This window comes from Pleurodeles waltl, chromosome 8 (genome assembly GCF_031143425.1).
Source record: "Pleurodeles waltl isolate 20211129_DDA chromosome 8, aPleWal1.hap1.20221129, whole genome shotgun sequence".
Classification (NCBI taxonomy): Eukaryota; Metazoa; Chordata; class Amphibia; order Caudata; family Salamandridae; genus Pleurodeles; species Pleurodeles waltl.
In genome coordinates, this window is record NC_090447.1 from 751834304 (window position 1) to 751846622 (window position 12319).

Genomic DNA, 12319 nt, shown 5'->3' on the forward strand with positions numbered 1-12319 from the left:
GCACCCTGTAAAGCGTCTGGAGTCAAAGGTTGCGTGATGTCACTTATGATACTCTTTGCATTTTGGTGAATCACAGCTTGTGGTTCTAAGTTTCCATACCCCACTTAAAAATAATTCGTTATGTAGTCATGGCTTGTTACTGTCTGATTCAGTTGGGTCATCTTTCAGTGTCAAGCACATATTCCCATTGATCTGTTTCACTCTGAAACTTTCTCTTACATGAGTTTTAAAAAAGCAGTTCCATCCAGTGGAGCATAATATTATGCTTTAAAGATACCTGTTGAAAACCATTGGATCAGTGCGATGTGTACAACTAGTGTTACCCAAAGTGCACTTCTGCAAAAGGTCCAACATCCATTGTGTGCAGCAGTACATCTGTCAAGAGTCACAGGGTGCAGACCCAGTGTCCTGGATTGAAAACAGGTCTGGAAAGGGGCAATAGGGAGACCTAATAAACCCGTCTAGCAGGAGGGGCAGAAGAGTTCAGACTCTGAGGTCACATGTTGAGAACTTGGTAGTACAATACCATACTACGCTGGAGGGGTACAGTATCTTACAAGAACATGGAAGTGAACCTCAGCTTACTAAACCACAGCAGCCATAGTGATCATTGCATTCCAGTGGTGGCATTTTTGTAATTTGACAATTTATCAGAGGAGCATTCATTCTTTTCCCACTAGTTTATGGATTCATCCAGGTGAGGAAGTGGGGAGGGGAAGGAGTCAGATCACCCCCACATGAAAATAGCCAGTGATGTCTTACAAGGCATGGCCAAGAATGGGATTTTGAAGAAAAGAAAATGAGTTTTGAGTTTGACTTTGTGGATCCCAAGTGTAAAATGTGGGAAAGAGTTTGGAATGTTTGTTCAGTTAAAATGAAACAGCAGCATTTTCTCAGTCTATATATGAGATGCTATCCATGCTGAATACCACAAACAAATTAGAGCCTTTTGGCAAATTCTTCAGTAGAACAGATCAATACCTCTGTCTGGAGGATTTGGATGGTTAAATGATAATCATGGGTGCATTTGCCTGATAAAAGGGGCTGTGTAAAAAGCTCTTCCTGTACATGGTGTACAGGAAGAGACAACCCCTTGGTTCTAGTACTTTAATGGGTGCTGAAGGTATTCTCAATTCTCTTGAATTTGAAACTGTTGCACCTTTGAAAAGTACTTCTGGAAAGTAAGCAAGTCAAAGCATATAATGTGTTCTACATAAGGCCTGCTTGAAGTAGATGATGTACAAAAGGACTCTTCCACTTATCTGCAAGACTCAGTCGAATGTATATTTGCTCTGAATCAATTTATCTTTAAAAACTCCTACTCAGCATGGGAGCAACATTCTTTAGCAAAAATCACATTAAAAGAAAATATGTTGGAATTGAGTATGGCCACAATTCCTTATGTGTCTGGCTTTTCTTGAACACTTACTGAACACACTGTTATCATCATAAGTGTGGAATTAACATATTGAAATATATTTCCTTTTCCGACTGAAAACAATTTCAAAGCACTGAAGGAGTGCTTATTTCTGGAGTATGACGGACAGCAGGTTAATTTGAATTGGTATTGTTCCTTTACATTGATTTTATTAGAAAGTGTGGATTTTAATCCAGAGGATGATATGTAGCAGAGAGGCAATGAGGCTGATTCACAAAAGTATTTATGAGTACAGGAAGTAGTACTACAGGGGTACCATTATAAGTACTCTTATATGACTTTGTGTATTGGCCCATAAATGTGCAACTCAATATTAGTAAAAGTGCCAAGAGAGCACGCTACTTTCTATTTATGCTAATGTGTATATGACTATTCTCTGAATGTTCTCAATCTATTACCAATGTAGGTGTTTTGGCTCCAATTCACAAAGGTATGTAAGAGGTCCTTGAAGAGTACTTCAAGAGTGCTATTATAACTACTCCAGAATTTCTTGCAGTATCTGCGAGCACACACACCTAATCCCACTAGCCAACAATAACAATCCACTAACCTTGGGTTCCAGAGCAGTACGCCGCCTGGCATAAGGCACTTCAGGGATAGTAAGCACTATAGAAATGCAGTTACATTACAGTGCAAAACTGTATTCATTGTCATCACTACGGTCCAAACAAAGATCATACACAGGCACAGATTAGGTAGATTATTCTGTAGAAATGTGACAGACTAATGGTTTCTCTGCTTTCACCTGCTTCATATTCCTATGAAAAGTAGTGTAATTTTGAGGGAGTCACTTTTCTTTGTATGGATCTGAAAAGAACTGAGATAGCTGCATGCAAATTGGAAGCATTGCTTTTAGTCTGGGTGAGTCTGCACCCATTTAAATTGTGTGTCATGTGTGACCCACTTTTCCAAAAACAACAGAGAACAGAAGGCTGCTGAGAAGATTCATGGAAGATGTAAATACAGTAATGTTTCTATAATTAACTTTCCTCTGAACAGAGGCACAAAAAAGAACAAAGTAGTAAGAACAGCAGTCAATATTCATCTGCATCTTCATGTTTCCTAAATGTAGAATGTTCCACAGTGTGCTATATGGACTGTGGACGTTTATTTCATTCTGCGGGTCAGGCTCAATCACAGTTTATGGCAGATGAAGCTGGGAAATATGAGGAACAGCGTGATTTACAGATTATCTTTGAAGTATGTTTTTTAGAAAAGAGGACATATTTCATTGATTGATTGTGTCTGGTTGCTGGCAAATAGAACAAGCAAATGCAATGCAATAGGTTTCGCATTTGCTTGAGTTAGAGCTATTGACATTGTAAATGCATAACTGAACTTTTCTTGCCAGATAAATTGGTCAACTCTACTGGATAAATTGGTCCTCTCTGCCACATAACTCCAGTGTCCCTGCATATAGCTTCCACTTGCACTTCCATTTACCTTCTTCCTCTATCTGCAGCAAAAAATGAAAATATTGCCATTATTTATTATATTTTTTATATTATTATTTCAGGGTCCCCTCCAACCTAGTGTATGGACCCAGAGATGACCTAGACAGAAAGAACACATCCTGCGATGAGTTATGGGCACAAATGTTTTGCAAAAGGAATGCCCCGCAAAGCATTTTGGGGAGGGTTTCCGAGTGCAGTGAATATTGTAGTATCTTGAGTGTAATGCTCAGAAGAGCCCCTAGAGGACACCATGATAAAAATAACATTTGTAAGAAATATGGTCACGTAACCATACAGTCAGCCCCTGGAGGGCATAAGAATATGGAAACAAAATGGCAGAAAGTAATGTAGTGTAACCATATATGTAGTCCCTAGAGGGCGTAGTCCCTTACACATTTTCAAGCCTACCAAGCCTTCTGCAATACTATAACAAACAGAGCTCTTAAAACCCAAACTACTCTCAGATGTAAAACAAAAGTTCCAGCCATGAGAAAGTTGAAGAAACATTGAATGGTGGGAGGGGTTACTGTTTTGGCGTACCCCTTAACCTAGTGTGGGGACCCAGAGATGACCTGTACAAAAATGCTGAATGGTTTGGTGGTGGTCCCATTGTCGTAGCGCCACCACGGGCTGAGTTATGGGAAAAAATGTTTTGAAATAGAAATGTCCCGAGAAGAATCACGGGGCAAGTTTCACGAGTGTAGTGAATATTGTAGTATCAGCTCTCCTGCTATGCCGGGAGAGCCACTTTGAGGATTTCTTTGTTATTTTGTGTTGAAATACTCCAGTTTGTATATTTTTCAACTGCTAAACTTTTACTCATGTAAACCGCTCCTCAAATAAAGGTTGTGCTATATGAAACTTCACATACTCACGTAAAGCGCTCCTCCGATCGTGTTCCCACTATATGACACTTCATGTACTCATGTAAAGTGCTCCTCTGATCAAGTTTGCACTAATGAACCTTTTAAAAAACAAAGATTAAATAAGTAAAAAAGAATCCCCCTCCAGCTTGCAGACTTGGTGCGCAGACACCACAAAGAAACAGCGGCATGACCTAAACAAGGAAGAGGAGGAAACAATGTACGGCTATGCAGCGCAAATCTGCGAGTCAAAAGAAAAAAGTAGTGTGCCACACTAAGGTATATGGACGAACGTGCAATAATCCTTTTAACAGGGTCAGTCTCCAAGGCGGTAACAAAGCAGCCTCAAGGCGGGACAAACGTAAAGCATTTACCTATGAAATCAAGGGAATTTTAAAAGGGGCAGGCCAAGGAAGGAATGAAAGTGATAGGCGTGGTGCAAGCCCTTAGATGTAGATTACAACATGTCGAGAGACAACGCTTGCCCGCTGCCTAGGCTCGACCTAGAAATGAAAGTAATACAGGGATGACTGATACAAGCACATGAGTGTTTAAAATAGATCCAGCACCTACATTTTGAATACATTTGGAGCTGGACCAAAAAGGTATTTTGACATTGCCCAATATCTAGAGTTTGTGTAATGTAATCATGCACCATTTGAAGCTGGTACTGACAACATACACCCAGCTGGTGTTAAGCAAGAGATGAATTCTCTCCTCAGTAGCTACACAGAAAAAAATTGATGCACTGGCTGAAATCTGAGGGCCGACTGATACCTTTCTTTCAGAATTACACCTCAACTTTCTCATTGCTTTTATTGGAAATGTTTGCCCTTGGAACCAGACTGCCTGAGTCCAAAGATCCTTATTTTCACCCACAAAATGTTCATTTTTGTCCGAGTCCACTTTGAGCTAAAGTTCCATCATTTAATTGCCTATCTCTAACATGTAAGAATGAAATTTTTGCATCTGTCCCCAGATTGCCAACCAAATTTACTAGGCTATTAGTTTAGTCAGCAGGTGCACACACGGTGTAGCCCCACAACTACACTTGATGGAACAGAGGCTCAACATAAACTTTGAACAGTGAAGATTCCAGAGAGCTCGGCAAGATAACAAACTCAGCTTTAGTGGAGATGCAACTACCTGAGAACAATTGGTTTCAAAATAACAAAAACAATCTAAAATCCTTCTATCTTTCCCAATATCTTGGAGGTAACTGAGATGACTAGAGGGCCAATAGTGTCAGATGGTGCAACCCTAGACATACTACACCAAATTTTGAAGGAATGCACCCCAAACATGAACATATTATAGACAACCTCTACAGAAAGTATTATAAAACTAGACCCACAAGGGCCTTAGGAACATACAACGGCAGTGGTATCACAATGAATGTGTCAAATACTTTTAGAAGTAAACAAACTAAATAAAAATTGGCCTGTAATGTTTCAGAATGTTGATGTTGATGTGGACGGATCCTCTCCAAATTTCTCTGAGCTTCTCACTCTGTTTTACTCAGGGTAACCGCTGACACACTAACAAAATGTCTCCACCTGGAGTTTTCCGAAGGTTGTTTCTGTGCTTTCTCACTACTTAAAAAAAAAATCAGAAATGAGATCAGAAAATTATGTCCCTCAAATTTAGGAAGATCTTTGTTTACCTGCACTAAAATCTGTCAGTGCATTCAAAGTAATGCGACTGTTAAAACCAGAGTTTGTCGTTCTTCAGCCTTTATGGACAGAAGCTTCTTCCTTCAAGGCTTTGTACACGTTTATGATAAAGCTAGGGTGCAGTACGGAAGGCCTGAAACCAACTTCAAAACAAAAAATAAAAGTACACTGGACCAAAGCCTTATACCGGTTATTAGAATCAGCGTAAACTATAGAAACAATACTACGGTTCCACAGGTCTCTTTCCTCATACAGCTATGAAGTTATCCTATATTAAAATGTCTCTCAACTAATTTTGTTTGCACTGCTACAGGTTCTTGGACAAAGTCAGGACCATATTTCAATTCATTTCTACTATAAGTGAAGTTGTGATCCAGAGGCCAACTATTGAGATATCACCCCAGCATGTGAAGGATGTATACAGCCTGGATGCGTTGTGCCAGATGTCATGTTTATGTCCTGAGGAGACTCACGTAAACTTGGAGTTGCGTCGAAGCGTCAACACTGTAAAATAGAGATTGTCCAATATTAAAATATTGAATGATTTTGAGGCAGTAATCAGAATTTAGATCGAACTGTGGATCTGTAAAAAAATTGCGACATCTTGATTGTATATATTTATGGTTATTAATATTTCACATCACTGCACCTATGAGCTCTTCACCGTCTGCACTACTTAAATTATGTGTGATATATCATACCTGTTTTGAAAGTAACCACACAAAATGATTTATAATGTTAAGAGAGTTTAATGTAGGATAACTTCAAGCTTGTATGAGAAAGAGACTCATGCAACCGTTGCATTGTCTCCATAAAACCTACTTCAAGCATTGTCTTAACACCGTGTTGTGCATCACCAGGTCCCAAGATATAAAACGCCTGTCTTGCTATCACAATCGGGTATTCAGCATGTTCCATATCTTCATTCTCTAATTAGTAAAAGGGAGTTCCCAAAAGAAGTGCTGCATAGTTTTGTTTTTCATAAATGCACAATAATGCAAAATTCGTTTTTAGGCTGTTTTCCTTCATTGAAAACGTTGCACGGTAGAGCCCGTGTTAAGTAGAGTAGCGCCAGGCGGCGGGGCTTGCGGCTGTATGCGCTCTTTACCCGGACTAATACTTGCACATGGACATCACTGTACCAAAGCGAAACCTCCCGTTTTACCACACATTTCACTCCAGTGTTTTTCTACTAAGATTGTAACGTTTTTATGATTTTAATTAGAATTTTACTTTGTGTGTTATTAATTAAAGAAATCGGTGTAAATCTTGATGAATGAAACACTGTGTAAAAAAAACTAGTTTTAGATTATGGAGCATAGGGACGATGTGTCTACTGTGCGTGCATAACATTGCAATCATTTTAATTAATCGAGCGATAAAATCTGGTATTATTGTTGTTCCTATTGTAATAATAATAATAATAACAGGTGTTGTTGATACTATTATTAAAATATTCGATTTGGAAGGCAAGGCCTGGCTAAACAGTAAGCTGAAACCCGCATGGCCAGCCAGACAGGCTCGTCTGCTTTTCACACTTTATGTAACTTAACCAAAATGTACAATTCGTGTGGCCTTTTTCTCTGCAGAGCACAGACGAGAGGGTGCAGGTGTCTGACATCAGAGCCAGCAGGTGGTACCAGTTCCGAGTGGCTGCTGTTAATGTGCATGGAACAAGGGGCTTTACAGCGCCGAGTAAACACTTCCGCTCCTCAAAAGGTTGGTGTTCTTTTTCTTACAACTGACAATCATCTCACACTCGGCCACACATGGCTAGCAACTTGATCCTTTGAATATTTAATAGATACAGGGTTCCAACAGGTGGGCGTTCTGCAGTTAGCCTCTCACATCAGGAGAGGGCCCGGGCCCCGTTTGAAGTCTGCCCGCCCCACTTATAGGTTAAAGATGCGCCAATTATTTTATATGCACGTGCCCTGGGCCTAGAGGAAGCTGCTTTCACTTGGCCCGAACACACATGGGCCTGGCTTTTTAATGTCTTTTTTTACCTCATAGAAGAAAAGCAAACATGCACACACTACCACACACATGCTCGGTAGCACGACACAAACTCTTGCACACGTATTGCTAATACTCATTGGCTATAATGCATTTGCAATATGGCAGAGGATTCCTGCCACATTTGTGACAGTTTTCTGTCCGCCCACTCTGTGTAAGTACCTGTGTGTCCTAAATCATTATGGTGATCATGCAGCTATGATATTCCAAGAGTTAAATATGGTAATAGTAGATATTTAATGCGCATCTGCACCTTGACATAAGCCACCTACATACCGAAAATGCAAAAAATGCGGTTGTGACTGCTCGTGAGATTGAAATGTGGAAGCAGTAATGCACGACAAGTCTCTCTTATGAGAAATGTATTGCACATGTAAAGTTTTAAATTGTAATTTTGGGGAAAAGTACAAGAAAGTATAATTTTTTTTCACGGAAGGAAAAATATTTTTATTACCTAAATGATAAGAAGACATCTGAAGAACTTTAAGGTTCATATCTCTACTAGAGGAAGCTGTGGAGCAATATGGCGAGACATATGAAATAATCATAAAACAGGGATTTTGTTAGTTAATGGCAATTACCATAGTCATACTCAGGAGTTTCTTCTCATTAGCTTCTGGTGTAATATTTCCACTTACAGATTTTCTTTCAAAATAATACTTTTAAGTTCTTAGGAAAACCTGTAAAGTACGTTCTTCTTAATTTTATATATATATCCATGTCACATCAAAAATCACAATACGGGGTGGTGGCAACAAAAAAGTGCTAAGAATTAAGTAAGCAAAATCCTATATCTTTGATAACAATCTCTGGAAACAATTTTCCAGTCTGTTGTAGGACTTTCCGATTATATTGTGTGATTTACACAGTTCAAGGCTTTGTACCAAACAATATTAATGAACGTTTGTGCATTACAGAATTACACACAGGCAATTATGAATGTCCATGTAGGTTCAATTTATAGCACTAGCATACCACAATTGTGACCACAGTAGCAGATCAAAAAGTACTTCTGTATTCATTTTAGATTATTTTTTCCTACACATACTTGTCAATGTAGGTACTTCCAATCAGCTCCATAGTTCATCATTTCAGCATCTTTTCAGAAGTATGAAGCAATATACAAATGCATCTACAATATAGTATAATATACACAAGTTTAAATCTAACGTCTTTGTTAAATCATCGTCTTTGCTTGCTGTGAATATTTCACACAGTGTGTTTGTGGTATTCTTTTTGTGCCTTCCACCGTTTGTGATGTCACTTTTTGCATGCTTGTTTTTTGTGCTAATTTGAAGATCGTATATCTGATAATCTTTAGTAGAATTAAAAGTGCTGCACATAATTACATTATTTTATATCTCTCTTTCTAGGGTTTATCCTTTACTCAAAGGTGCTAAACAGACTATGGGCCTGATTACAACTTTGGCGGAGGGGGTTAATCCATTCCAAATGTGACGGATATCCCGCCAGCCGTATTACGAGTTCCATAAGATATAATGGACTCGTAATACGGCGGGCGGGATATCCGTGACATTACGGACGGATTAACCCCCTCCGCCAAAGTTCTAATCAGGCCCTATATTATAATTTAGGGTCCTTGACTGTGACAAAAGTAATATTTAAAAAATGTATATCTTTCATTCGTACATGTTGATTGTTTGTATGAGTTTTTATGCTACCCTAAGACTTTTTGAAAGTGATGGCTGGCATCACGAGTGAGGGTAAAGAAGGCTCAGGATTGAGGAAAGAAAGAGACAGGAGCACCCCAATAGAGTGGTCTTCCCCAAAATAGTTACAGGTTACCATGACTGGGGTCTTTCTGGCAGGTTGGCCAACTTACATCATCAGTTATGTTTTGGGGAAATGTAGGGGTTACACTGTCCTATGTTCATATATTTGGGTGGTAAGGGGGAGGACACCATATTTTTTGTGGGTTCTGGATGAAAGGGTGCATTTATATGGGTGTATGTGTGTTTGAAGCAAGGCACTTGGTTTAATTGTATTTTGGGTGGTTAAAAGAATGATTTGTGCTGAGTATTGGGTGTGTGTTTATGTGTGCTTGGAGGCGTGTTTCAAGGGGCCGACCATGGATGTGTGCTTGTAGGCTGACAGAATGCCAGTTGTAAGGTTTGCTTTGAGGTCAAGGGCCTGGAGTGTTTGGGTGTATGTATTTAGGGGAGCAGGCTGAACAACAGGGTAGGGTAGGGATAGCAGATGACTCTATATATCTAGGAAACCTCATTCCCAGTCCTGAGCTTGTGCATACAAAGCATTAATTTTGGTGGTTTTGGTCTTGGTTGACCTCTGTTCATGTAAATAGACCAGTGCACCTGATAACAATTAACTCTTATTTTAAAGACCAAGAATGGATATTTGATGTCTCTGTGACACAAGCTACGGTCATGGTCAGAGAGTGGTGTCTATGAAATGATTGTTACTGACTGTAAACATAGCAAGACATCTGGGCAAAGCAAGTTCCAGAGCTGAGTTCCCAGACCTGTATTGATCTCCCTCCATGTTTCGTATGGTGGACGTTAGATTTTAGAATCAAATTTACCTTGCCAGATGGTGCACAAAAGTTTACATTTTATCCTCTGTGCCTCTGAGAGCTAGGGTAGGTGTTGTAGGGCTGCAGGAATGTGTTCTGGTTTCTTTAAATTGAAGCAGAGTTCTACGGCTCGACTTTGTATGCTCTGTAACTTTGCAGCCACTTTCCTGTGGACTTTGACATAAAATGGTTAGCGTAATCGAGTCTCAGTAGCACCAGAGACCTACTCAGTTGAATAGGAGTCAATGAAAGTTGGCATTTAGTTGCTTTCTGGTGCCACAATTCTACTGTGTGCATGTTGGTGTCCCGTACGAGTTGAAAAAAATTATTTGTGCTTGTGTGGAGCTGTGCCCACCCCAGGGTACTAGGGAGGGCATCAGGAAAGGGTAATGAATTAGGAAAATAATGGTTCATTATGAAAGGTTGTTGCAGTGATCATTAAAATGTTATACAAGGGTCCCCTGAGCAACCAAGGTTTATACCGATTTTTGAAGTAGAGCCCAAAGTATTCTGTGGTTCTTTATTCCTAACAGGTCGTACAGTTGGGGTTTCACCTGCACTTCCCACACGTGGACTCTGTTGGAGTACTCTCTGTTCGTCCTGTTTCGGCTCTGAGGGCTTCCTCTGATACATTATATACATATTTCATTGAGCATGGACCCTAATTCTTGACAATAGCACTTGGGGATTACCTCCTATAATTTACTTACTTTTGAGTTTGGACGTTTGCCTTTAATTAATAGGCTCAGCATTTCGACTGTCATTACTTTGTATTAGCCTTGATGAGGTCGGCGGTGTATTTACCCTAACAACAAAACACATGTTGGCTTAAAGTGTGTATAACCAGAACTGTACAAGCTGGATTCAAATGAAGTAACTCACTGCTATAACGCACCAACAGTTGTTAACAAAAACTGTTACCATCTATATTTCTATATATCTTTCCAAGCACTACCAATGAATTTGCATATCTTCTTGTAATTTTGCACTGTTCACTCACTTTTCAACTCCTATTATCATTTGCCAAGAACTGAAGCTGTCCTTTACAATCTTTTATGTTTTTTAGGCAGTGAAGTTATTTGTAGAGTCTCAATCTAGGGCTGAGAGGTAGCCAAGCCTTTTAAATAGAGCAAGTTATGTATTGATGCACGCCAAGTAATTTTCGCCTAATCTCAGGGAATATACTTTTAATAAAGGCAGAAACAAATTTTCATCAAAAATGGTGGAGAAGAATGTAGAATTTCCTTCTGAAGGTCATGAGAGGAGGGTTCTGTCACAAATGTAAAGGATAGAACCTCTCTACTGCAATTGTTTTCAAGATCTTATCTTAATAAATTGATTAATAATTCCAGGTATAAAATACCACAGTCTTTCGAAATTAAGATATTTCCTTCTGTAATCTATCCAATACTGATTCCTTCAAAGGGTAATTAATCTCGCATGCTTTTTGAAGGAGTCGCTGTAAAATTCCCCGGGGGCGGTATAGTGAAAAGTGTCATTTTCGTATGTAAACCCTTTTTCTGTTTAATCTTTCACATTCTCATGGTTTTTTCTCTATATTTCGATTTCACTCTGCCTTGTGAAAGAATCACATAGCAGTTCTTGGCCCTCGGCTTCCCCCTTAGTTGTTTAACATGCAGCCCACAATGCCGCTCATTAGTTTTGTTGGGGAACGTTCTCATAAAATTCTACAGTAAATTAAAACCTAAGCCCGTAATTCTTTTGATATCTGCGACCTAGGAAACTAAACATTTGGCATTCCACAAGAGAAGAAAAAAAACTGCATGCGTGGGTCTGAAGGTCAGGCTGACCAGAAAACATCATGTTTTAAGAGAAGACAAAGCTCATTCCTCTGCAGTGCGGCCTGACACGGGAATGGAGCCATCAAGTGCAAGGATGCCAGATATGTTTGCTGAGTCTTAAGAAGGCAAATGTGTGTGTGCCTGAGGTGACAGGTGTACTGCCCCTGTCGCACCAGAGTAGAATGCGCAGCCAGAGCTGCTGTACAAACAGCTCAACACATGGATAAATACACACGCAGTTGCTTGTTGGGTCAGAAATGCAGTTGAAGCGAAGATGTTTTTTCCTTTTTAGATTTATATAATTTTAATAGCATACCTCTGTAAAATGTTGTCCAAAGTCGCAACACACAGTAATTTGAATTATGCTAGTAGTTGCGGCACGCAGCGCGGTAAAGTGGAGGATGGTGCATGGTGCGAGGTGGGGGGAGGGACAAAAGAAAGCACTAAATTGAAGGAAAAAAGAACGTACCTGTCTTCCCGCTGCCACACCACTCTTCTGGCTCTACTTGCAGGCACAGGCTC

General features: G+C 39.7%; 1 protein-coding gene across 1 annotated transcript in view; it reads left to right on the forward strand.

Annotated features, from left to right (window-relative positions):
• ANOS1 (anosmin 1) overlaps positions 1–12319 on the forward strand; it is a 425810-nt gene that overhangs the window by 283663 nt on the left and 129828 nt on the right. Inside the window, exon 6 of the mRNA XM_069205001.1 lies at positions 7018–7147. Coding sequence (XP_069061102.1) covers positions 7018–7147 — 130 coding nt within the window. The remainder of the gene's footprint in view (positions 1–7017; positions 7148–12319) is intronic.